At 43.4% G+C, this 27,519-nt stretch overlaps 1 protein-coding gene across 1 annotated transcript; it reads left to right on the forward strand.

Annotated features, from left to right (window-relative positions):
- The first annotated feature begins 2,576 nt into the window (after nucleotides 1-2,576).
- LOC141134134 (extracellular calcium-sensing receptor-like) lies at nucleotides 2,577-26,136 on the forward strand. Its single transcript, XM_073623720.1, has 7 exons — nucleotides 2,577-2,779; nucleotides 10,236-10,530; nucleotides 13,029-13,982; nucleotides 18,151-18,378; nucleotides 25,175-25,234; nucleotides 25,351-25,576; nucleotides 25,907-26,136. The coding sequence occupies exons 1-7, from the start codon at nucleotides 2,577-2,579 to the stop codon at nucleotides 26,134-26,136; spliced, it is 2,196 nt and encodes a 731-aa protein (XP_073479821.1).
- The last annotated feature ends 1,383 nt before the right edge of the window (nucleotides 26,137-27,519 follow it).

Below are 27,519 nucleotides of genomic sequence, written 5' to 3' on the forward strand. Positions count from 1 at the left end.
AAGACAACTTGCTGAAGTTCAAGCCGAGCATCAGAATGGGGAAGAAATGGGAGGGCCATAAGGCGGTACTTAGGGGAGAGCTGATCTCACTGGGCACTAAACTTAAAAAAGAAAGACAGATCGATTTCCATAGAGTACTATCCGCTTTACAGCAGGAGGAGCTCAGACATAATCGTCAAGGAGATGCTGAGGCCCATAAACGTCTGACTGAGCTAAGAGAGTTGTTCTTGCGCCTTCTAGATTTTCGTGCCTGCAGGCAACTACGCTACCTATCCCACAAATACTACGAGCAGGGCAACAAGTGTGGCAAAATGCTTGCCAGGGCACTCCGAAAGAGGCGAATAACCTCTCACATACACACACTCCGGTCCCCCGGTGGCGAGCGATCCGGCACTCTTCTGGGATTGCCTCGCTATTTCGGGACTGTGAATGAGTATGGGGTACATAGTGTCCTTTGGACACAGCTGACCACAGATCGCGGTAAAGGGCCCTATTACCATGTGATCAGCTGTGTCCAATCACAGCTGATCACATGTAAAAAAAACGTGCTAGTTATTGGCATTCCTTTCCTCACGCGCCATCACAGTGTGAGGAAAGGAGAGCCGATAACCTGCAAGTCTGACAGAGCACATGTACACTGATAATCAGGGCACTGATCATCACTGCCATGATGATCAGTGCAGCCCTATCAGTTCCTATCAGTGTTGCTAACCGCCAGCATTTTTACTGGCAGCCAGTAAAAAACAGGCACCTTTCTCCTGCCAGTAAATGCGCAGCTCCGCTTTGGAACCAGCAATGTCCGTCCAAGTGCCTGCTACAGTGTGTTTGGGCGGGTCTGGTGGAGGTGGTGCCTGAGCATGTCGTGTGATGTTATGGTGCAAGGGAGCCGAGCCGAGCAGCTAGAGCCTCGTATGTGGGTCTGCGGGACGGGAACAAGGCAAGCCGGGAGTGGGACTGTCAGTGCTTTTTGGACTGGAGTGGACTGAAGGGACCACCTGGCGTGGATAGAGACTGTCACTGTGACTAAGGAGGAGACGTTTCATGTCGGCGAAGTGTCATCATAACCTGTGCTGCTGCACACTGCTGTCAGTGTCATTGTGAGAGTCACATTCATGTGTGTGTGCCGCCCATTCTAATTTCTTGCCCTCCTGAGTCCTGTCCCTGAGGAACTTACTATATCAAAAATAAAATAAGAAATATATTTTTTGCCTTAATATCTACCTTAAATCACATTGCTAATTGCATATCATACTAGTTTGTAGCCTAAATACTAAAATTTGCACTTGAAACTGTAATTTTGTAACATTTGGAAATGCCAGTAAAAACGTGGCTGTGTCAGTGAATTTCAGTAAATGTCAAACTGGTAGGTTGGCAACGCTGGTGCCCATCAGTGCAGCTTACCAGTGCCCATCAGTGCAGCTTATCAGTGCCCATCAGTGCCGCCTAGCAGTGCTCATCAGTGCCACATATCCGTGCTCATCAGTGCCACCTATCAGTGCTCATCAGTGCCACCTATCAGTGCTCATCAGTGCCACCTATCAGTGCTCATCAATGCCACATATCAGTGGTCATCAGTGCCACCTATCAGTGCTCATCAATGCCACATATCAGTGCTCATCAGTGCCACATAACAATGCTCATCAGTGCCACATAACAGTGCTCATCAGTGCCACATATCAGTGCTCATCAGTGCCACCTATCAGTGCTCATCAGTGCCACATAACAGTGCTCATCAGTGCCACATATCAGTGCTCATCAGTGCCACCTATCAGTGCTCATCAGTGCCACCTATCAGTGCTCATCAGTGCCACATATCAGTGCTCATCTGTGCTGCCTCACCAGTGCTCATCAGTGAAGAACAATTACTTTTTTGCAAAATGTTATAACAGAAACTAAGAAAAATGGAGGGTTTTTTCAAAATTTTCAGGTTTTTTTAAGCAGTGCTAAAATACCCCCCAAAAAAACTCTATCTGTCTCAAAAAAAAAATGGTACAAATTTCATTTGGATACAGTTTTGCATGACCGCACAATCGTCATTCAAAGTGCAACAGCGCTGAAAGATGAAAATTGGCCTGGGCAGGAAGGGGGTGAAAGTGCCCGGTATTTAAATGGTTAAGAAAGTGAATCGTGATGCCATCTATGTATTTCCACAGTGTAACAATTTGTCTGCCTACATTTATGCTTTAAGTATACTTGTGAATTTAGACATTTCTACAGCTTGGAGCAAATAATTAAGGATTTGAAGACTTCACAGGGTCACCGATGTCACTATAAATCTCACATCAAACGGCTGTTATGTCTTTCTCTAATTTTCTTCTTTGGAAGGTCCCGAGTGCCTCCTCACTCCTCTGGGGGGGGGGGGGGAGAGATGTTTAAATACTCCTCCTGGCAGCTATCTTACAATCATTTATTTGCAAAGCTGTTGAATATAAAGCCAACAATGCTATGAGAATTTAAAGCAGACACTTCACTCAGCAGAACTGGGACCGAATAAGTTCCGAAGCACCAGTTTTGGAAATAGAAAATATTTTCTCCCCTAGAGTTCATCCTTCTCTTATTTTGATTGTCTTTGAACCATGTTACCTGCTGCAGTAGGCTTGTGCCTTCTTCTCTCCCATCTTGTCCATGTGAAAGCTGAGTGTGTCCTGCACCATCAGGGGGTGACAGGGTATGTACAAAAGGCCGATATTCTTATTGGTGGGGTCTTTCCTCTCCACCTAAACCCTGGGGCTGAACCAGAAACCTTCCGGACACCACCAAGCTCTCACTCTTGCCAATGGTGAGTACATAAAGTCTGGATCAGCCTTTCCCAAACAGGGTTTCAATGGAACTCCTGGGTTCTTTCAGAGGTTCCTAAAAGTTCCCTAAGCATGGTACAATTTTTGTCTCCCGAATAAGTTTCCACTGACATCAATGATGTTTTAGATATCTGTAAGGATGGGATTCATCCCACTGATTACCAGTGTAAAGCTGACCATATATAGATAGAATTTTGAATGAAAACGTTTCAGGAAAATGAGGTTCTTAGAATGTTTGTTAGTTTTTCTATTTATCGGTGGGTCAAATTGATGCTCGTTTTCGATTGCAGTGACTGGAGCAGGATGGAAAATTTTTCTCAAAGAAACAAATTTCTAACACTGTATGTGGTTTTCGTTCAGTAAAGTCCATTCATTCTAAAATCCAATGTAAAGCCTCGAACACACGATCCGATTGTAGGCCAAACGAGCGTCTGATTTTTGTCCAAAGGGCATGTGCCAGTAACTTGTCTTGCATACTAATGCCCTGTACACACGGTCGGATTTTCCGACGGAAAATGTGTGATAGGACCTTGTTGTTGGAAATTCCGACCGTGTGTAGGCTCCATCACACATTTTCCATCGGATTTTCCGACACACAAAGTTTGAGAGCTTGCTATAAAATTTTCCAACAACAAAATCCGTTGTCGGAAATTCCGATCGTGTGTACACAAATCCGACACACAAAGTGCCACGCATGCTCAGAATAAATAAAGAGATGAAAGCTATTGGCCACTGCTCCATTTATAGTCCCGACGTACGTGTTTTACGTCACCGCGTTCAGAATGATCGGATTTTCCGACAACTTTGTGTGACCGTGTGTATGCAAGACAAGTTTGATCCAACATCCGTCGTAAAAAATCCTAGGATTTTGTTGTCGGAATGTCCGATCAATGTCCGACCATGTGTAGGGGGCATTACAGTACACAATTGTCGGCCAATAAATGCGAACTACGAGGAATTTCAGCTCTTGAGCGCCACCCTTTGGGCCCCTTCTGCTAATTTCGTGTTTGGTGAGCATTGATTCCGAGCATGCCTGTTTGTACTTTTGACTTTTGTGTGACGGACTTGTGTACTGACAATCGAAAATCAGATAACAGAGTGTTGTCCCCTGAAGATTTACTAGCCTGCCATCCAACATTTGTTGGCTGAAAGTTGGACAACAATTGTTAGAAGGAGTGTAGTAACGGTCAGATTTTAGGACAACAGTTTGTCAACAGACAATCCCCTACCAAAAATCGGATCGTGTGTACGAGGCTTTAAAAGCAAACAAAATCTTTTGAATGACTAACCAATGTTCTGAAAATGTTCTCAGAATTATTGTACAAATTTTCCGAAGATTTTTCCTAAGAATTTTTGTTCAAAATTCTATCCATCTATTACCAGCATTCTTCCCACTGACTATCCCACTGATAGTTACTACACAGTGAGCTGTAGATACAGTAATTTTTTTAGCAGGTATTCCTTGGAATCAAAAGTTATTTCAAGAGTTCCTCTGTGTTAAAAAGCTTAAGGCCCCTTTCACACTGGGGCGGTGGGGGCGTCGGCGGTACAACAGCGCTATTTTTAGCGCTGCTGTACCGTCGTTCTTGCAGCGGTATTCGGCCGCTAGCAGTTCGGTTTTAACCCCTGCTGGCTGCCGAAAAAGGGTTAAATCCGCTCGTACAGCGCGGCTATAGCCGCGGCTATAGCCGCGGTATTACCGCGGTATAGCCGCGCTGTCCCATTGATTTAAATGGGCAGGAGCGGTTTAGGAGCGGTGAATACACCGCTCCTTCCCCGCTCCAAAGAAGCGGCTCGCAGGACTTTTTTTACCATCCTGCGAGCGCACCGCACCCTCGGGCTTTCACACTGAACAAACAGCGGAGGCTGTTTAGGGGCGGTTTTCAGGCGGTATTTTTAGCGCAATACCGCCTGAAAACCGCTCCAGTGTGAAAGGGGCCTAAGAAAGGCTGGTCTAGATCAGGTGTCTCCAAACTTTTTTAACAAAAGGCCAAATTTTAGGAGGGGTGGGGGGGGGGAGTGTGGCCAGCAGGAAGTCAAAAATTTCACAGTGTCAGTAGGATTAAACAATGTCTCAGGCTTGGCGGTCAGAGGGAGTAAGAAAATGACATAGCTCCGGTGGTCAGTAGGAGAAGGAATAGTGCCCATACCCATAATAGTATCATTGGGAAGAATATTGCCCATCATTATTGTCAGCAAGAGGAATAGTGTCCTATCATTGGTATCAGTGGGAAGAAGAGTGCCCCATTGTTAGTATCAGTCTGAAGAAGAGTACCCCATTATTGGCATCAGTGGGAAGAAGAGTGCCCCATCGTTGATATCAGTGGGAAGAAGAGTGCCCCATCATTGGTATCAGTAGGAAGAAGAGTGCCCCATTGTTGGTATTAGTGGGAAGAAGAGTGCCCCATCATTGGTGTTATTGGGAGATTAGTGTCCCATCAGTGGTGTCAGTGGGAGGTTAGTGTCCCATCAGTGGTGTCAGTGGGAGGTAAGTGTCCCATCATTGGTGTCAGTCCGAGGAATAGTGCCCCATCATTGGTATCAGTGGGAAGAAGAGTGCCTAATCATTGGTGTCAGTGGGTGGTTAGCGTCCCATCATTGGTTTCAGTGGGAGGTTAGTGTCCCATCATTGGCGTCACTGGGAGCAATAGTGCCCCATCATTGGTGTCAGTGGGAGGTTAGTGTACCATCATTGGTGTCAGTGCGAAGAAGAGTTCCCTACCATTGGTATTAGTGGGAAGAAGAGTGCCCCATCATTGGTGTCAGTGGGAAGTTAGTGTCCTATTATTGGTACTAGTGGGAGGAATAGTGCCCCATAATCATAAATTGTGGCCCTAGAATTATTGCTCTCACTCCGAAGTTTGCGGTGAAACCTGACATGTGTGCTCCAATCAAGTTTATGGTTTGTGCTGGACCTACGCTTGCATTTGCGTTTATGTGCGGGTGGGGGGTGCCTTTACTTTTTTTCATCATTTTTTTTTTTATTTACTTTTTATTTACACTTTAAAAAAACATTTATTTACCTTTGTTCCCATCCTTGTTGTGATAGCTTTGAGCAGTTGACACGTCCTCTTTATGGAGATACCAGGGGTCTATTAGACCTCCAATGTCTCCCCTGCCCTCCACTGCAGCTAATCAAGCACACACCAAGCTTGCTTAAATGCTTCCCTTGCTGTAACAGCCAGGAAATGACAGCTCTGAAATTTAGATGTGAGGAAATCCTTGTTGCTTATCGATTTTTTCATCACAGAGGCTCCCTGGTGGACCTCCAATGTATCCCCTACAGAGCAGCTAATAAAGCACATGTCATGCATGCCTGGCTGTAATGGCCAAGAAATGACAGCTCTAAAGCAGGAAATGATGAGATCATCATTGCTTTTGGATTCATTTGTAACAGAGGAGATAGTGGAACAGATCTGCTCTGTGGGAAGCCATCCTGGTGGCCTCTGTGCATGCTCCCAGCACAGCGACCGAACTGTCAAAGACAGCTCCCGGCCTCTGGTAACGATGGATAGCTGGCGAAAGAGGTTCCCGAACATGTGACCACTGTAACAGCCAATCACAGTGGACACGTGTTTGGCCGGCATCCCTGGTGGAAAGATCCATTTAAAGGGATGCTGTGGCTTGTCGGGAACGGGTTAAGTAAAACAAGGACACATCTGTGATCTCTGTAATCTTAAAGCGAATAAATCAATTGCTCTGCAACGCCCTCATCAAACCCTCAGTAAAATCTCCTGTAACCTTCACCATGAATATTTGATTCGCGGAATTAGATTGTGGAAAGTTAATGTACAACTACACAGGCTGCATATAGCACCAACATATGTCAGGGACACTGCTAAAAATATATCAGACATGGTCTGGATGTATGTGATCGCCCTCCATCCCTATCTGTACACTGCTCTCCGCTGTAAACTAAATATTTTCCTCAACCAATGTTAAAGTAGACTTGTCATCAGATTTGTACTTATAACATGAACTCATTAATCCTTCAGTGGGGGGAATATGTTGTAGTCTCTCAGAAGAAATAAGCCTTTGGTCTTCAGCTAGCTCTTTAATGAAGTACTTGAAATATCCTGGTGATCAAAGGAAGGTGAAGTGGTCTGGTGATGGCTTAGTGAACTATGTATAGCAATGTGTACTTGTAGTGTCCTGTGGAAGGAGGAACGCTAATACTACTCCAAGCGAGTAAATGTAGCACCAGATCCCACAGGCTTAGGCAAAGAACAAGGCAATGGTGTCTGCATGTAGTGTTTTTTGTGGTATCAGGGTGGGCAAGTGCCTGCTCACCACTTCCAACGATTCTTGATACTGGAAAATAGAAGGGTCTCCACATTAGGCCTCGGCAAAGCCCTGCTCAAGGGGTAATGCAGTCTGATGACACACACCAGCAACTGGTTGCTCCTACACCTGCACGCGATGACTCTCTCTCTCTCCATAGCACAGGCCGCAATTTGCAGCTGAATGCAGATTTTGACTCCCTGGACTACACGTCCCAAGATGCTTTTCTTTACTCCTAGGACTCAGTCACTCTATTTTCAGGATATGACAACACAGAGTCCCGGGATGAACACTAGGAGAGAACAGCTTCACAACAGTAACGCAGCAAAGTGTCTCCTGACAATGCAGGCAACATTAGCCAACTCCTGGCTACACTTTATTTTCACCTGGTGATCTGACCATGAATTAAAGTCCTGTCCTGATCAAAGCTTTTCCCTTTGAACTGCAAAAGAATGAAACAAAATAGATACAAAAGTGACAATACTACTTTGTATCTCTCTGTGTCTGAACAATGTTTATAAATACTGTGGCAGACAGTCTATTTTTAATAGCAGCAGCTTCTAAAGCTCCTGTATTCACACAGCATGTCCAAGATGCCATTTTAGTCATAGCCGGAAACTGACGGAAAGTGCCAGGTGGGTGCAGCAGAGGGGCAGATGGACAGGACATAATGCAAACGTCTGGTATACTTCAATTAAGTTTTTCTGGCTTTGTCTAGCACATCCAGTGTTTACAGCTGGTTAAAACTGCTAATAACATCAATCAGCCATTACTTTAAGACCACCCACCTAAAATTGAGTAGGTCCCCCTTTTGCCACCAAAACAGCTCCAGCTGGTGCCAAAACAGCCCTGACCACTCGAGACATGGACTCCACTAGACCTCTGAAGATATGCTGTGGTATCTAGCACCAAGCCCTAGTAGATCCTTTAATTCCTGTAAGTTGCAAAGTGGGGCCTCCATGGATCGGACTTGTTTTTCCAAGCACATCCCACAGATGCTCGATTGGATTGAGATCTTGAGTATTTGCTGGCTAGGTCAACACCCTGAACTCGTTGTGTTCCTCAAACCATTCTTGAACCTTGTGACAGACCCAACCAGCACAGGGGCATTTGGAGGAGCCTACTGACTATGGGCCCTGGCTTTTAAGGGAACACTACTCTTTGGGAGGTGTGTGCCTGGGGGACCCTTGGAGTGGTCTTGCTTCAGATTCAAGTCCATGTCTCCCCAAAACACGCAGACTCTGGGAACTGGAGAACTCAGAGCAGATGTTAATACAATCATCTCAAACCAACCTGATAATGGGGGTCTCCTGCTATAGTCTGTTTATTAAGGTGTTCAGCGTCTTCCTGTTAAGTATATCCCTCCCATTGTGTGCCTCCTAGGTGCGCATTCCCTTTGTTAACCACTTGCCACCCACGCCAATTCTGACACTTCCCTCCTACATCAAGATCATAATTTGTTGCTAGAAAATTACTCAGAGCCCCCAAACATTATACGTATATATTTTTAGCAGAGACCCTATGGAATAAAATGGCGGTCGTTGCAATTTTTTATGTCACATGGTATTTGCGCAGCACTTTTTGAAACATGATTTTTTGGGTAAAAAATACTTTCATAAATATTTAACAATATTTACCCCAATTTTTTTGTATAATGTGAAAGATGATCTTACGCCGAGTAACATAACATGTCACACTTTAAAATTGCACACACTTGTGGAATGGCACCAAACTTCGGTACTTAAAAATCTCCATAGGCTACGCTTAAAAAATTTCTACAGGTTACCAGTTTAGCGTTACAGAGGAGGTTGAGTGCTAGAATTATTGCTCTTGCTCTAACAATCGCGGCGATGCCTCGCGTGTGTGGTTTGAATGGCATTTACATATGGGGGCCGTCCCCTCCCACCCCTGTAAAAGCAAACAAGCAGCTGAACAGCCACTATGATTGCTTTTACATTGCAGGGAATCGCCTGCTAAAAAAAAAAAGATATCTGGATGACGCTTGCAGCTGCAGGCATCATTCAGATATCACCACTTCAAGTCCCTGACGTCATATGACATCAACCTGGGGGAAGTGGTTAATTGAGCCACCTATTGTTTCTGTCTGTCTGATCATCTCTAGGATATGTGATTAATATTGTGAGCACTGTACTTTGTTATTGAACCATTGTGTGATGTTTTATGCTTATGATAATGTGTAATGTACTTTGTTTGCAGGGTTGTGGGCTTGGTGCCGACGGTCTGGGTGGGCACTGAGTCACCTACGTGGCTAGTTGTTTAATAATTAGCTTAATGTTTATGTTTATATTGGCTGTTCCTTAGCTATGGTAATTATATTACTGTTTACAGTTTGTATTGTATACGATAATGTGATCAGGCTCACCTGATATTATGTGGTATATAAATTCTGTGTGAGTTTTCAATTAAGTCCAGTTACAGTTTGCATCTAAGCTAGTGTTGTCTAGTATCTTGGGTGCAATATTTATCTATAATACCTGGTTCCTGGGTCCAGACTGGAGGAAGCTGTATATTGACAGCTTCCTCCAGCTGTAACTTTTGCGCAAACTAATCAATATACACTTATTGTGATTTTTTTTTACCAAAAATATGTAGAAGAATACATACCGGCCTAAACTGAGGAAAAAAAAATGTTATATATATTTTTGGGGGATATTTATTTTAGCAAAAAGTAAAAAATATTGCGTTTTTTTCAAAATTGTCGCTCTTTTTTTGTTTATAGCGCAAAAAATAAAAACTGCAGAGGCGATCAAATACCACCAAAAGAAAGCTCTATTTGTGGGAAAAAAAGGACGTCAATTTTGTTTGGGTGGATCGTCGCACGACCACGCAATTGTCAGTTAAAGCGACGCAATGCTGAATCGCAAAAAGTGCTCTGGTCAGGAAGGGGGTAAAATCTTCTGGGGCTGAAGCAGTTAACCTGTCAGTGGCCATAAAGTTATAAAGCCATAAGAAATAAGGAAAATCGCCATTTTGTTGGAATTTGGATGGGCAACGCTTCCCAAAACAACCCAACAATGTTGGTGTGAATGAGCCCATAAGGTGCACTTTAAACACCTTGTATTTTAAATGATTTTTTCAACCAACTGATGTGCTATTTATTTTCCTGATAGTATCATCTTTTCTTTCCTTTGCCAGGTTCAGTTTCCGTTCCTTCCGCTGGATTCTGGCGTTCCTCTTTGCAGTGGAAGAAGTGAATGGCACTCCTGAAGTGCTAACAAATTTGACGCTGGGGGCTGCAGTGATGGACTCTTGCAGTGATGCCAAAGTAGCCCTAGGGGGAGCATCATGGCTTCTATCAGGAGGTCCCAGAGGGCCTTTAAGTTATCGCTGTTGGGGCCCACCACCATTGCTGTCTGCGGTGCTCGGAGATGCAGGGGAAGACTCAGCACTCAGTTTGGCCAGCATTCTAGGACTCCATAATTACCCCCAGGTAAGGCACAGCTGACGTCTTACAGTATTCCTAGCTATAAACTGTTTTCTAGTTTGTTTTGCTGTTGGAAAGTTCCCCTCACTTCCTGTTTGGTAAAATGATGTTAGCAGGACAAGAAGGGGAAATCTCTCCAATAGTTTCCTAGATACCATTAAAATCCTGACATACATTTCCTTTAAGGTAACAGGTAAAATTGTATGGATGGTGGCATGGACACTAGTTTATTTGGATCTGTTTATCATATCTGTGCATATGTTTAGTTACTGGGCCTTGAAAAAGTATTCCTTCCCCCCTGAAATTTTCCACATTTTGTCATGTTACAACCAAAAATGTAAATTTATTTTATTGGGATTTTATGTGATAGACCAACACAAAGTGGCACATAATTGTGAAGATGAAGGAAAATGATAAATTGCTTTCAATTTTTTTTTATAAATAAATATGTGAAAAGTGTGGCGTGCATTTGTATTCAGCCCCCTCCCCCCCCCCCCCCCCCCCGAGTCAATACTTTGTAGAACCACCTTTCTCTGAAATTAGTCTTTTCGGGGATGTCTCTACCAGCTTTGCACATCTAGAGAGGGACATTTTTGCCCATTCTACTTTGCAAAATAGCTCAAGCTTTGTCAGATTGGATGGAGAGCGTCTGGGAACAGCAATTTCATGCCAACGTTGTCCAAAAATTTATAGGGACACTTTTTTGTCTGTAGGCGAAAAATGGGCATGGTTTAAAGGGGCGTGGTTCAAATGGGGTGTGGTTTGAGTCTGAGATGGACGATGGGGATGAAAGGGGGATGGAGGGACAGCAGGCAGACAGGCAGACCTCTGGTGCTGGACAGTTGGAGAACGTTTCAGAAACTGGAGGGCGGGGGCCAGGAGGGTTGATCTGCATACTTAGGGGAGTTTGGCCAATCCCCAGGCAGTGGACCTGGCATGGTGGCTAAGCTAGCCTTTAAATATGGATAACAAGACAAAAACAGAATGGCGCATGAGAGGGTACTGAAACACACTGATGACACAACTAAAAGTCTATAAGGTCTAGGAAGTATACGTATGTTTTTCTCCCTTTGAATATGGATAAGTCATGCTGGCAGGGAGTTGGGTGGAAGATGGAGTGCTGAGGAGACTGTCGGTGGTACTTGAGGGAAACTCATGCCTGGGGGCTCTGCCTCGGGCTCAGGCTGGCCTAGGAGGATTCTGCCAGCATCAGGGTCCGAAAGGAATCTTGCCTGGAAAACAGCAAAAGCAAAGAGAACAGTGTAAATACACCTCAGCACTTTCAGGAACTTGCAAGGGGAAAGACTGTCGCATGTAACAAGCTTTTCTAGAATTCAGCGTTAGGTTTAAAGTGATTGTAAAGGTTTGTTTTTTGTTTTTTTTTTTTACATAACAAACATGTCATACTTACCCGCTCTGTGCAAGGGCTTTGCACAAAGCGGCCCCAATCCTCCTTTTCTGGGGTCTCCCGGCGGTGCTCCCAGCTCCTCCTCCTGCCCCCATGGAGAGCCGCTTTCCATGGGGGCACTTGTGCGGGCACGCTCCAAGGTCCTGCTGCTGCGTCCATTGACACAGACGCTCCAGCGTCATTGGATTTGATTGATAGCAGCTCTAGCCAATGGCTCCTACTGCTATCAATCTATCCAATGAGGACCCGAGACAGTGGCTGGAGCTGCTGTGCTCATCCCAGTCGCTGGAACAATCGGGCTCAGGTAGGAAAAAGGGGGGCTCTGGGGGAGAGCTGCAGCATAGGAGGTTTTTCACCTTAATGCAAGGGGTTGTAAACCTCAAGGGTTTACAGCCCCCTTTAATTCTTTCCTTTACCTTGCCCTGGGAGATCTTCAGTAACAGCCAGGTGGGCTAGTGAAGAAGCAGTCAGGTGGGCTGGTAGTTCCTGCAGTCAGTAGAACTGGGGACAGTGTCTACAGTGGAGTTGAAGTTACTCCTGTATGCAACCTACAACATTTGTGTGCTACTTTCCAAAGGAACTGAACGTTTCTAGTCCATGAGGGGCTTTTGCTTTTTTATCAGAGACTGTCAGTGTCCAGGAAGAAAGACCGTTCTGAAATGTGTACATATGGAGGAAGTTGTTTCCTGGTTTTGTTGCTATCAGGTCGTGTATCCTATAACTCCTATTCCCCATCGAAGTTTTTACCCCTAATAAAACATAAAAACCAAGCTCAAAGACTTTCTTGTGTCTGGATAAAGTGTGGAGAATACTTGTTGTCTGGCCGTGCAGGGTTGGGGAACCTGATCACAAGTGGCTCCTTCAGGGGTGAGCGCTACAGGTATTTAGATATTCTTTTTATTATAATAATTACAGTGTCATCATCCACATACAGAAATAGAAGGGACAATGTAAATTAATCAGTGTGTGTTTAGTATCACATTAAGGTTAGAGCCAAATGCAAATTTAATTAATGACTAAGAAGACTTCAGGTTTTGTTTTGCATCATAGCCAAAAAGGTTAATATTGAAGATTACTGGATTCTTTACTCCTACAGGTCAGTTACTTCACCCCTCCAGCCAAGCTCAGCAATCATTTTCTGTTCCCCTCAACCCTAAGTGTGGCACCAACGGTCTCTTCACAAGCTAAAGGCCTTGCTCGGCTCCTTCAAGTCTTCGGCTGGTCATGGGTAGGTGTCCTCTCTCAGGAAACGAGTGCTTCCACCTTGGGCCAGACATTTAGAGAAGAGCTGCAGGCTATAGGAGCATGCTTAGCATTTTGGGAGCACATTCCTTCTTCTGTGAAAGATGTCAATAGTGTGACAGGCATTATTAGACAGTCAACGGCAAAAGTGGTGGTTGTCTTCTCCCTTGAAGCCTACCTGAATCCAGTTTTGTTGGAGCTGGCACGCAATGGAGACAGTAAAGACCGAATTTGGATATCAGCTAACGCTTGGTCAACATCTGCAAGACTGGTGGGTCCTTGGCTATCCCATTTTCTAAGAGGCTCTCTAGGACTTGTTCTTCGTAACGGGGCTGCTCCAGGTTTCAGCAAATTTGTATTTGGATTAAATCCTAGCCAATTCAACAATCATCCATTGATTTTGGAGTTCTGGGAGGAAGCATTTAGCTGCCAATGGCCCCCAGATGGGAAACCTTCATCTCTACTTCCTTCAAATAATGTTTATAATGAATTTTCAACAGCATCTGTGAAAGTATCATCAGTTACCAATGCAGCACTGCATGCTACTTCTCCCAATAATATGTCTTTGTCTAATTCAACATTTACCTCACCGTCTCCATCCTCTGCAAAGACATTATGCACAGGACTGGAGGATGCTGCTTCTCTACAGATATTCTCAGATATCAATGACCTCCGAGTAACATACAATGTCTACAAAGCAGTGAAGATGGTTGCCAAAGCTCTCCATGACATGGCTACTTGTCAAATCATGAACAGATCCTTGGATATAGGTCATTGTGTAGACATTCAACATTTTCAGCCATGGCAGGTTAGGATGCTATCTATGTGTTTTATATAAGGAACACATTTAAAGCTTAAGGCTCCCTTCACACTTGTTTGACTCCAAAGTCCAGTGACTTTGGAGTGCAACTTTGGTACAACTTTGATGCAACTTTGGATGGATGTGACATGTTGTTCCTCTGCTCAGTGGACCCACTGTTGCACCACTGTTGCATGTAAAACATTCAGGTATGACTTCAACTTTTGAGGGTTAACATTGAAGTCTATGGCCCTCAAATTGCATGAAAGTTGGACCAAAGTAGTGCATGAACTACTTTGAAGTCGCTGCGACTTTAGGTAGCATATATATGAATAGTTATCATTGGAAAACACAAGGAACAACTTGTCATGCAACTTTAATAAGTCACACAATTGTGAATGGGGTGTAACTCCAGGTAAGCAGCTAAATACACAGATGAAATTCATATAAGGGAATTGTTTTACCTGCCAAAAAAATTATATCACTGTCCAACCAATTCTCAAATTTACAAAGCCATGTTTGGCATTGGGTAGATCTGTTTAACCTGTGAGGAGAGGAGAGCCAATCAGCAGCATTTCCTCACAGGGGAGACCTGCACAGAAAATCAGGGCACTAATCATCAGTGCCTGATGATCAGTGCAGCCCCAACAGTGCCCAGAAGTGATGACAATTAGTGCCCATTAGTAATGTCAATCAGTGCCCATCAGTGATGCCAGTCAGTGCTGCCTTTCAGTGCCCATTAGTGCCTGCTCATTAGTGCCACCAATCAGCACCGCCAATCAGTGCCCATCAGTTCTGCCTATCAGTGCCCATAAGTGTGGCCTATCAGTGCCCATTAGTGCTACCTATCAGTGCCACCTATCAGTGCCCATAAGTGTGGCCTATCAGTGCCCATTAGTGCTACCTATCAGTGCCACCTATCAGTGCCGCCTATCAGTGTCCATCAGTGCCACCTATCAGTGCCCATCAGTGGTGCCTATCAGTGCCACCTCATCAGTGCCCTTCAGTGACATCTCATCATTGCCAATCAGTTCCCCCTAGCAGCCTATCAGTGCCCATTAGTGCAGCCTATCAGTGCCCTTCAGTACAGCTTTTCAATGCCCATCAGTGCCGCCTCATCAGCGTCTTTTTTCATTTTTATAGCAAAAAATAAAAAGCCCAGTGGTGATAAAATACCACCAAAAGAAAGCTCTATCTGCCTCAAAAAAAATGATAAAAATTTAATTTGGGTACAGTGTTTCAGCTGAAGCTGAAAATTGGCCTGGGCAGGAAGGGGGTAAAAGTGCTCTGTATTGAATTGGTCGCTGAATGTTGTGGTTCACCTGTCATCCTGCCCAGCCCAGCATCCATCTCTCAGTCACTCAGAGACATAGCACAGTCCATAAGCTTTGTTTTTTTGTTCTTTTATTGAGGGGATTGAACTTGGATGGGAAAGAGAAATTATGGGATGCCCAGGACATTCAGTGTGACTTGCTTGGGACTACTATAAACACTCCTGTATATACATTCCAGTCTTCTCTCCAGCACAAACTCTCACTTAAGATCTCTTTCCCTTGCTCCTCCAGCACTTCACTTGCTGCAGACTATTACTCCTCCAGACTAGCTAGCACCACATGGTTAGGCCTGACACTAACTCAGCCAGGCCTCAGTGGGTTGCCTTTTGCGGTCAGGGGCCCTGGGCCCCTATGGTGTAGAAATACTTCAGGTGCTAGCTGTCCTCTATTCAGCTACCAATCCCACATGGCTCTCTTCAGGCCCTGCCAGCCCTGGAATGACCTCTCTCCACTGCCCTTCCCACAGTCCACTCTTCTGGTTCTGCACCCATCTCAAACTGCACACTCCCATTTCTCTCAGGCGTGCCTCCCCAGTCCTCCAGACTGTGCTTCATTCACCAGCACTCTTGGCTGCAACCAGTTGTCCTCACTGGAGTCTCTTAGCAGTGTTCTCTTCTGCTGTCCTCTCCTTGCTCTCTCATATGCCTCTCTTCCAGGATCTCTTCTCTCCTCCTGGATTCACCCGAGTCCCGGCCCAAGGTCACCCCCCCCCCCCCAGACTGGGGAGCTTTCATGGGCCTCGACAGCCTTCACACTCTCTCACTCCAGCTCTTCCACCCAACAACTCTTTCCCTGCTGGGCTGACCCCTGGTATATAAAGGAGGGGCTCCCCCTGCTCCAAGTTGGGGATTGGTCAAGGCTCCTCAAAAATACCACAAGCAGCTCCACCTCTCCTTCTCTCTTTCTAGCACATTCTAGAAAGAAGAGGGAGGTGACAGTGATGACAGTGTGAGTCACCCAGCCCTGCCCTGAGCCATTCCCATCCCAGAATTAAAACAAGCAGGCCTAGCCACCAGTTAGGCCTATCTAAATTGTCCTACTCTATCAGAAAAATCCTCACTCTAGCACCTACCTAAATAGAGGGTGCTACACATGTCTGCTTTTGTTCATCTCCATTGCAAGGGGGTAATGGGATAAGTAGTTTGGACAAAAAAGGTTGCTTTTGCTTCCAGCTCATACCTTCAAAGAAGTGACAAGGACACTGCCTTTCTGGCAAGATCAACAGGTATTTTCTGTACTTGCTAAAAATGTTCTTAGCCTAAGAAATGAAAACTTTTGCAAACACTACATCTATGGACTTGTAAGATGCAACATTGCATTTGTATTCTTGGGTTTGGCTATACTATAAGTGAGCCGCCCTGTGCTGAGATCATGAACATAAAAGTGTTTACAGATTTTAAACAAGTAATAAAAGCACTTGCACACAAGCCAATCATCTCCAAACCTGTAAGCTTTGCGGTGTAATTCATTTTCAAAATTTACAGCACAGGCATTGCGTTTTTTTTCAAGAGCACATCTTGGCAGGTTGGCAGGTTGGCAGCCCTCTGATATATAAAACAACCAGTAGATGTTTCTAAGCTGTTAGAAACTGACTGAATCCCGACTCTAGAGTTGTTATCTTTACGCTTCTTAGGGCAGCGTTTCTAACCCTATTTTTCAGTGGCAGCATCCTTTAAAAGTGTGCAAAATCTTCAGGCACCTCAATCTTAAATGTGAAAAATGTAAAGTTACTTATCAATGAGAAATCTGAGCCTGGGCCTGGGATGATGCACACAACCGCCTTGATGAATAACGTCACATCAAAAGTCCTGTGACAGTGGACAGTGTAGTGTAGTGGACAGTGTAGTGTAGTGTACAGTATAGTGGTCTGTCGTTCTCAGTGTAGTGTAGTGGACAGTATAGTGTAGTGGACAGTATAGTATGGTGGTCAGTGTAGTGGACAGTATAGTGGTCAGTGTAGTTCTCAGTGTAGTGGACAGTATAGTGGTCTGTCGTGGACAGTGTAGTGTAGTGGTCAGTATAGTGTAGTGGTCAGTATAGTGTAGTGGACAGTATATTATGGTGGTCAGTGTAGTGGACAGTATAGTGCACAGTGTAGTGGTCAGTGTAGTTCTCAGTGTAGTGGACAGTATAGTATAGTGGTCAGTGTAGTGTGTAATGGTCAGTAAAGGAATGAGGTTGGTCAGTGTTGAAATCAAGTAGGTTAGTGTAGTGGTCGGTATAGGAATCAGGTAGGTCAGTACTATTGTATTTGAAGGGAGTGCTAAAAGTCCGCAGGTTAGGGGGTGCAAATTATTTGCCTTGCCCCGGGTGCTGACAACCCACGCTACGCCACTGTAATAGCTTCAGAGCATGCGTTGTTTTTGGTCCGTCGGAACAGCATACAGACGAGCGTTTTTTCCCGATAGGAATTGGTTCCGTCGTAAAGATTTAGAACATGTTCCATTTCTAGGTCAGTCAGAATTTTCGGAAAAAAAAGTCAAAAGAGGCCTACACACGATCGGAATAGACGATGAAAAGCTTCTGACGGACATTCCGCTCGTGTCTAAGCTTTAGAGAATGAACAACTTCACATTAAAAGCAGCTACAGAGGTCATGGTTGGCTTGTTTTATTCAAATATATTTTTATTGAATAAATACGAACATAGGGAGAAATCCCAACTTTACAACAGAGATGTACATGTCATCGAATATTCAGTACAATGACTTGTTTTAAAGCTTTTACTGCTTACCAAGAATATGTAAATAGTCTGGGTAAAGGTGCACTTTAAGATCAGTATAACTATGAGCTGTCTGTAAACTTGCCTTATTCTCTAATTCTTGCTTTTCTTCTACAATTACAGCTTTTTTACTACCTTAAGAAAGTGCGACTGAAAGGAAACATCGGAGATGACCTATATTTTGACTCTCTTGGAAACGCACCTGTAATTTACGACATCATTAACTGGCAAGAGGATCTGAGGGGAAAAATCAGCTGGGTGCAAGTAGGACTTTATGAAAGTGGTGCAGTGATGGGTCAAGATTTATTCATCAACAAAAGTGGCATTCGATGGGGAGACCACTTTGATCAGGTAAAACATGCCTAGACGTAAGTCAATTTGGTTTTCAGGATGACATTTTCAAAGCAATTTTTGACTAAGCAAAAATTTATTGTAGCCGCCTGATTGCGTGTGTTCAGAAAGTTGCCCTCCTGGATTTCGGAAAACCCCACGTCAAAATAAACCCCACTGTTGTTTTGACTGCCTGCCTTGTCCATCGGGAGCTATCTCCAATATAACAAGTAAGCAACTACAGGCTGCTTCAAAATCTTGCAGTGCCTCTGTCTTGTGTTGCAGAATATTCATACTACCAAGCATGTGCCTACTGAAATGTATTTTTCCCTATGGGACAATGTGCTATACTAAAGTATCCCTAAGTTCCACTGGTTTTAGGTATGTTAGGGTCAACTCTTATATACTCTTATCCCTGCTTTTTGGAGCAGACAGGGCTTACACTCGCAACCCGTCTATGGTTTATGAACTAAATTGAATATCAAACTTAAGCATCAGACCCCCAAGCTCACAAGTTCCCAATCATGTGAGGTAAGGCGCATTCCGTTGCTCATTGGGATGATATTCTTTCAATTCATACCAACCTAGGCAGGCTCATTCACTTTCTCAACAAGACAGACAAACAACAAACAACAAATAATTCCAGCAATATAAACCACAATATGCAGTAATTCTAGACTCACCACTACAGAGGCTGGTGTTTTAAAACCAGGAGAACCGTAACTGACAGAACGGATAGGCACAAATCAGGGGAGCACAGAATATAAGAAAAATAAAGCTTTTTCTTACCTGGCCAGGTTTTTGATCTGTGGTTCCCGGAATGCCTGTCCTTTTGTTCCGTCAGCGTAGCTCAGCCACCTCTTGTAGTATCACCGGTGTGTCCCTGCTTATTCGGGCGCCAAAATGTTAGATGTGACTTTTAAATAAGTTACTTTGAGTTTATATTGCTTTGTCAAATCTTAGCCCTTAAAGAAGTAGACACGGAGCCAGGGATGTCTGTGTCTCATTCCACGGTCTGTGTGTGCCCCGCAGTGAGTTAACTGTCTTGTTTTATTGGGTTATATATATATATATATATATATTTGATTATACAATCATAAGAATCAAAGTGCAAAATAGATATCAGATAAAAAGCAGTTTTGACTAATAATGTCGTATCAGCAGCCAAAGGTTACAATAAAAGCAGTTTCATCGAGAATAATCTGTCAGCATACAAAGGTTAATTTCATAAGAAACTGCAAAGCAGGCATTTCATAACAGACTATATTTCAGAACAGATTTTACACGTAGGCATTAGATTTAAGTAAGAACTCTGAATCAAATCCCTAACCCTATCAGGTATATTCAGTAGAAATTGTGTGACTGGCTTAGGCCAAGCTTAAGTCCAACAAGTATAATCTAGTAGTAGTTATTCACATTCAACTAAACTTGTTCTGTAATATTAAAGTAGTTTTAACACTCATCCAAGTGCCTTCCTCATTTCAAATGACTGTTGGGAGCATTTTCCAGCATTTAAAAGAGAAATGAGCGATTGAAAATAAAAAATATTATCTATGTGACCGCAGCATCGTTCCAGTGCTGCAGCTGTCCCCCACCAGCTTCAACACCAAGAACTTAGTGATCATAGGACTGCTGATTGCTCTGTTTTAAGTCTTCAGTGAGCAGAGAGTGGTGACTGTCAAGCTCTCTGCTCTGGCCCTCCAGCACTCCATGGAGCGCCAGGCTGTGGAGGGGGCAGGATTGGCAGGCTCAGCCTCTCAGTGGCATGCTGAGAGGCTGAGCCTGCTGCCAGTCTAGGCAGATCCGGACATTATTGTCGGAATCCCTGCAGAGCCTGGACCGCCACTGTGACATCAGCCACCAGCGGGCTTTAGCCCACTGTCAGCTGAATCTGGGTCACTGGAGTGCAGAAATAAGTGCACTCCTGTGACCCACCAGAGAAGTATGCACAAAAGAGCTTAAAGCCTAGTACACACGGGCCGAATGTCGGATGACATCAGCCGATTCAATAAATTTGGCCCGTGTGCATGGCATGCTGGAAAATCAGCAGCTGACCAGCTACCGATCAGCGCTCTCAGCCAATGGCTGAGAGCGATGAGCAGAGTGTTCGGGCAGGGGGAGCTGTCCCCCTGTCAGATCACAATAGAACAGCAGGGGAGATCACTGTACTAACATTGAATTGTTAGTACAGCGACTCCGACCGAACTAGTTCAAAACTAGTAGTGTGTACTAGGCTTTAGCCATACTTCTCCTTTAAAGCCACAGAAGTAGTCATCTTAATCCAATCACCATAGAATGTGTCAATGCAGATGCTGATTGTCCAAGAACATGACTGAAAGGGTACGGAACACCTCATTCAAATAAAGGCAGAACTAAATTCTTCTTGTGGTCTTCTTATGGTCTGGAATCCACTTTCTAAGCCCATATTCACTGATGACGCAACAACCTAATGCATGCTGGAGACACATTGTCCAAGCACCTGTCTCTGGTACACCCAGGAGTGTACACTGTACTGCCACAATTAATGTAGGCTTAAATAAATTATAGCAAAAAAAAAAGAGTTTTTTGGGCGAAGGAAACATACAATGTCTTTTTTGCTATAAAATGCTACCTTGCTAGCAGTTAATAATAAGTGTATTACTATGGTGTCATGAGATCTGGATCATGTGTTAAGTGTCCAAGTTACATGACTGGCGATATGAAAATGGAAAGCAGGTCAATGGTGTTGTCAGTCTGCATACACAATGCCTTGAAAAAGTATTCATACCCCTTGATAATTTCCACATTTTGTCATGTTACAACCAAAAACTTAAATGTATTTTATATGCCATTTTATGAGATAGACCAACACAAAGTGGCACATAATTATGAAGTGGAAGGAAAATGATAAATGGTTTTCAACATTTTTTACAAATAAATATCTGAAAAGTGTGGGGTACATTTGTATTCAGCCCCCCTGAGTCAATACTTTGTAGAACCTCCTTTCACTGCAATTACAGCTGCAATTTTTTTTAGGGATGTCTCTACCAGCTTTGCACATCTAGAGAGTGATATTTTTGCCCATTCTTCATTATAAAATAGCTCAACCTCTGTCAGATTGGATGGAGAGCATCTGGGAACAGCAATTTTCAGGTCTTGCCACAGATTCTCAATTGGATTTACTTCTGGACTTTGACTGGGCCATTCTAACACATGAATATGCTTTGATCTAAACCATTCCATTGTAGCTCTGGATGTATGTTTAGGAACGTTGTCCTGTTGAAAGGTGAACCTCCACCCCAGTCTCTTTTGCAGACTGTAAAAGGTTTTCTTCTAAGATTGCCCGGTATTTGGCTCCATCCATCTTCCCAGCAACTCTGACCAGCTTCCCTGTCCCTGCTGAAGAAAAGCATCCCCACGACATGATGCTGCCACCACCATGTTTCACGGTGGGGATGGTGTGTTCAGGGTGATGTGCAGTGTTAGTTTTCCGCCACACATTGCGTTTTGCTTTTAAGCCAAAAAGTTCAATTTTGGTCTCATCTGACCAAAGCACCTTCTTCCACGTGTTTGTTGTGTCCCCCACATGGCTTCTTGCAAACTGCAAACGGGACTTTTTATGACTTTCTTTCAACAATGGCTTTCTTCTTGCCACTCTTCCATAAAGGCCAGATTTGTGGAGTGCACGACTAATGCCGCGTACACACAATCAGAATTTCCGACAACCAAACCCTGGATTTATTTCCGACGGATGTTGGCTCAAACTTGTCTTGCATACACACAGTCGCACAAATATTGTCGGAAATTTCCGAACGTCAGGAACACAGTGATGTACAACACGTACGACGAGCCGAGAAAAATTAAGTTCAATAGCCAGTGCGGCTCTTCTGCTTGATTCCGAGCATGCATGGAATTTTGTGCGTCGGAATTGTGTACACACGCTCAGAATTTCCGACAACGGATTTTGTTGTCGGAAAATTTGAGAACCAGCTCTCAAATTTTTGTTGTTGGAAATTCCAACAAAAAATTTCCGATGTAGCCCACACACGGTTGGAATTTCTGACAACAAGCTCCTATCAAACATTTGTTGTCGGAAAATCCGATCGTGTGTACGCGCCATACTACTTGTCCTGTGGACAGATTCTCCCACCTGAGCTGTGGATCTCTGCAGCTCCTCCAGAGTTACCATGGGCCTCTTGGCTTCTTCTCTGATTAATGCTCTCCTTGCTCGTCCTGTCAGTTTAGGTGGACGGCCATGTCTTGGTAGGTTTGCAGTTGTGCCATACTCTTTACATTTTCGGATGATGGATTGAACAGTGCTCCATGAGATATTCAAAGCTTGGGATATTTGTTTTATAACCTAACCCTGCCTTATACTTCTCCACAACTTTATCCCTGACCTGTCTGGTGTGTTCCTTGGCCTTCATGATGCGGTTTGTTCACTAAGAGTCTCTAACAAACCTCTGTAGGCACCACAGCTGTATTTAAACTGAAATTAAATTACACACAGGTGGACTCTATTTACTAATTAGGTGACTTCTGAAGGCAATTGGTTCCATTAGATTTTAGTTAGGGGTATCAGAGTAAAGGGGGCTGAATACAAATGCACACCACACTTTTCAGATATTTATTTGTAAAAAAAAGTTGAAAAACATTTATCATTTTCCTTCCACTTCACAATTATGTGCCACTTTGTGTTGGTCTATCACATAAAATCCCAATAAAATACATTTACATTTTTTGTGAACTGTATTTTTAACCCCTATCTAGACTTGATAGTGAAAAAGAAGTGGCGCTAGATTACACACATGTGTATTTAAACTACAATAATGTAAAAAACGTGAACCTAAAAATAAATGAAAATAACTTCATAAACAATACAGTTTAAAGTATCGCTGTAAAGAAAATAAAAATAATCAGTGCAACAATGTAATGATTATAATCATCAGTGTAACAATATCACCCTTTGACAAGTGAAAATAAACTAAATTCAACTTAAAAGTCCATAAGCATAATAAGGTTCACCCGGAAAAGAACTGATTCAGTGTAAACTTTTCTGATCTTCCACCACACCAATAAGTGCCAGTGATTCCATTCCCTTTAGATGGCACACTCACCAGATATTTATGCCTTACACTCCGGTGCTGGCATATACGCTATGAACCACACAAACAGGGTCAACTGATCTCTGTTATCCGGCCGCAAGCATGTGTACAGGATCTCTCCACATGAAAATAAAAGGTGCTCCATAGTGTAATAGTGTAATAGTGTAATATTGTAAAACCAGTTTAATAAAACACTAAGGCCCCTTTCACACGTGCGGACCGTATGTCCGTATTTCATCCATCTGTTTTCGGATGAAATACGGACATACATGCATCCCTATAGGATATCGGATGTCAACGGATGAACATCTGCTGACACCCGATATCATCCGGCCCCGCTCTCGTCCGATTCTGCAGACGGAGGAAAATCCTATTTTTCTATCCGTCTGCAGAGCGGATCGGATTAACACAGACAGACAGTCCGTGCTCATCCAATCCCCCATAGGGGAGAGCGGAGAACTGACAGGGCGGTCCCTGCACAGTGTGCGGGTCCCGCCCTGTCATCCGCCGGCTCAGCTGGGAAAAACGGAGAGATCCCCGCTGAGCAGCGGATGTTCATGGGTCGGATCAACACGGATCCGTCCCGTGTGAAAGGGGCCTAAGTGAAAAACTTCAACCATTACACTCACATCATATCACTTCAAAGCCAGCAGCTAAAATCACAGCAAAAAGCTTTTGGTTAAAACGTCTGTAGTGGTATATAGTGTAGTCACGGCGGACCCGAGGTGTACGGCTTAGAAACCACTCTCACGCGCTCCTCTTAGCTCAAACCCTGATCTGGTGTGCAGCATGAAGTGCTTATAGATGATTGCCGTTTAGTCACGCCCCCGACATGTTTCGTCATACAGACTTATTCATGAACTGGTTTTACAATATTACACTATTTGGAGCACTGGTGAGTGTGTCATCCAAAGGGAGTGGAATCACTGGCACTTATTGGTGTGGTGGAAGATCAGAAAAGTTTACACTGAATCAGTTCTTTTCTGGATGAACCTTATTATGCTTATGGACTTTTAAGTTGAATTTAGTTTGTTTAGTTGCACTGATTATTTTTATTTTCTTTACAGCGATACTTTAAACTGTATTGTTTATAAAGTTATTTTCATTTATTTTTAGGTTCACGATTTTTACACTATTGTAGTTTAATACACATGTGTGTAATCTAGCGTCACTTATTTTTCACTATCAAGTCTAGATAGGGGTTAAAAATACAGTTCACATTCTACATCATTAAAGTGGCAGCAGGGTAGTTTGTTTTATTTTCTAGAGACGCAGTGGTGGCACTTAAAGTGCGGGTGTATGAGACTTGCTGACCATCAGCCATGTATATTTACATTTTTGTCTATAACATCACAAAATTTAGAACATTTCAAGGGGTGTGAATACTTTTTCAAGGCACTGTATTTACTACCACCAGTAGTCCTAGACTAAAAGCTAATTGACTTGGTGTGCTGCCATGAAAGGCTTGGCTAATTGTATTTAAATGAACAGTTATGGCTAATTCTCTTCTCTAGATGTTATCGTTTTTGAGATCATATTCCGTACTGACTTGATGAAAATTATATTTAGAAATGATTTCTCCCAAACCCTTTAAATGTGGTGAACAGGCCAACTCATTTTTGTGTTTTTTTTTTGGTTGATATTTCAGTTTATTTTAGAGCAAATACAATAAATAGTTTTGTATACATCCAATATGGCTTTACTACTAATTTTCATGTATTGTTTCCTCACAGATGCTATTGACTGTTTTCATTGCCCAGAGGACCAGTGGCCAAATAATGCTCGGAACCAATGTAAGCTTCGGGTGGTGGAGTTACTAATAATTTCTGAACCCCTTGGCATCTCTCTAGCTACTACATCTATCATTGGCTCCATCATGCCAGCTCTTGTTCTATTGCTCTTCATTAAGAACCGAGAAACTCCTCTGATTCGTGCTAATAATTGTGTTCTTAGCTTCATTCTACTGACTGCTCTCACTTTCTCCTTTCTTTGCCCCCTTCTATTCCTTGCTGCACCAGGAAAGCTGATCTGTTTTATTCAACAAGTCGCATTTGGTGTGACCTTTACTTTCTGCATATCCTGCCTCTTGGCCAAGACAGTCATCGTTGTTTTGGCCTTCCGTGCCAGTCACCCAGGTGGGTGCCTCAGAGTGCCAAAAGGACTATGGTGGCCTATACTGTTTGCCTTATACTGCACAGCCGTCCAAATAGTCATTTGCATCTCATGGTGCTTAGTAAATCCGCCATTTTCAGTACATGATACTACAAGTATATTAGGAAAAATAATCATCCAATGCAATGACAGTCTTGGTTTTTGGTTTATGCTTGGCTACCTTGGACTACTGTCTACTGTTTGTTTTGTGGTGGCATTCTTGGCCAGGAAACTACCTGGAGCCTTTAATGAGGCTACTCATATAACCTTCAGTATGTTGGTGTTTCTTAGTGTCTGGATATCCTTTGTTCCAGCCTATGTTAGCACACAAGGCAAGCTGTCTGTAGCAACAGAGATGTTTGCCATTTTATCCTCCAGTGCTGGTCTTCTGTTTTGCATCTTCTCACCCAAAGTCTATATCATCTTGCTGCATCCCCAACTTAATACCCGGGCTGTCGTTTCTGGTCACCAGAAGAGACAGACTATCAACAACATTCAAGTGGTAACACCACCTGGCAGAACAAATTCTAGAGAACACAAGTGAGACTTGCAGGGGGAAAAACACAAGAATCTGAAAATGGTTTTATTTCAATAAAATGTAAACTTTAGAACATCACTCATTCGTAACTGTCTGTTTGGCAGCTTCTGAAACCTGAATAAAGTTTCTACTTAGACACACTAAAGCTAATATCTAAACAAAAAAAAAATCTAAATTACCTCAGATGAGAATAGTTCTATTCCCCCCAAAAAATATGCTCACAAAATGGAAATAAATGGATTGTTGAATGGTGGGAGAGAACAGCATAAACCTGCAATGTCGGAGCTGAAGTCACTTTTTCATATTATAATGCCAAAGCTGCGACACTTTTGGGCATTTCAGAATGTAACTGTCAAATTGCTTGCTCCTACTTCTGTACGGGTACTCTAATATATATCTAAAAACAGTGAGGGGTTTGAATTATTGTTAGGTTTTTATTATACTGCATAGGAGATTCATCTTATGTGATCCGGTGACCATTGTCATCAGGATAAAAGCAAGGAAAAGATCCATAACTTTGAGCTGAACTTGCCACCAGAACAGAAATAGACACAGTATGCTAGAAAGTAAAATCACTATGCCAAGGTAACCTTTAAGAGAGCTCTGTACCACTAGACTTGGATGTACTCATGAATCAGCAAAGTCAGCAATAAACAGGGCATATAAGCATTAACTGCAATGTGAATAATAATAATATAACTAGTCTAGCATGCACTCCAGGAGAATGGCTATGATATGGTACAATGTCCCCTGAGAGGTACCTCTTAGTATAGGCAATAAAAAATGTCTCTGTGTAGCAGCTGTAAAGGAGCAGTATTTAGTCCTAAGTCTTCAGCTGGCTAGTGTTGGGGCCCAACTGAACCAATGGTGCACATCAGAATAGTTCCAGTGAAGCCTGCAGGCAGCAGAGAGGCTACTAGATGGTCAGTTCCTAAATGGTTCAGTCTTTCTAGCAGCAGATGGGAAATCACCACAGCAGCAGCTCACCAGTCCCAGCAGTATTGCAGATCACCATCCAGTCACATACAGCGATTAGTCCACTTTCTGCTCTGCACCCAGGTGACTTTAGATTCCCTGCTCAGGATCCCACTGAGACCGCCATTATGCAGCAGCAGTGGTGCACAGTGGACAGTGATATAATAGTTGATGTCACTTTTTACATAATATAATGCCCAAGCTGGGATACTTTCAGCCATTTCAGAAGACAACGGTCAAAATGCTTGCTTCTACTTCTGTACAGGTACTCTTTTAAAGCATATCTAAAGCAATGAGGGGTTAGAACTATTGTTAGGTTTTTATCGCTGCATACTGCATAGGTGATTCATCCTATTTGACCTGGTGACCATAGTCATCGGGATGAATGCAAGGAAAAGGTCCATAACTTTGAGT

The sequence above is a fragment of the Aquarana catesbeiana genome, linkage group LG03, assembly GCF_042186555.1.
Source record: "Aquarana catesbeiana isolate 2022-GZ linkage group LG03, ASM4218655v1, whole genome shotgun sequence".
Lineage (NCBI taxonomy): Eukaryota > Metazoa > Chordata > Amphibia > Anura > Ranidae > Aquarana > Aquarana catesbeiana.

Excerpts from the sequence above, each read along its gene's own strand:
- LOC141134134 (XM_073623720.1), top strand. The coding sequence starts at position 2,577 with ATGTTACCTGCTGCAGTAGGCTTGTGCCTTCTTCTCTCCCATCTTGTC. Across the intron at positions 25,235-25,350 it reads AAATAATGCTCGGAACCAAT|AACCGAGAAACTCCTCTGAT; the intron begins GTAAGCTTCGGG and ends CTCTTCATTAAG. Across the intron at positions 25,577-25,906 it reads CTTCCGTGCCAGTCACCCAG|CCTATGTTAGCACACAAGGC; the intron begins GTGGGTGCCTCA and ends CCTTTGTTCCAG.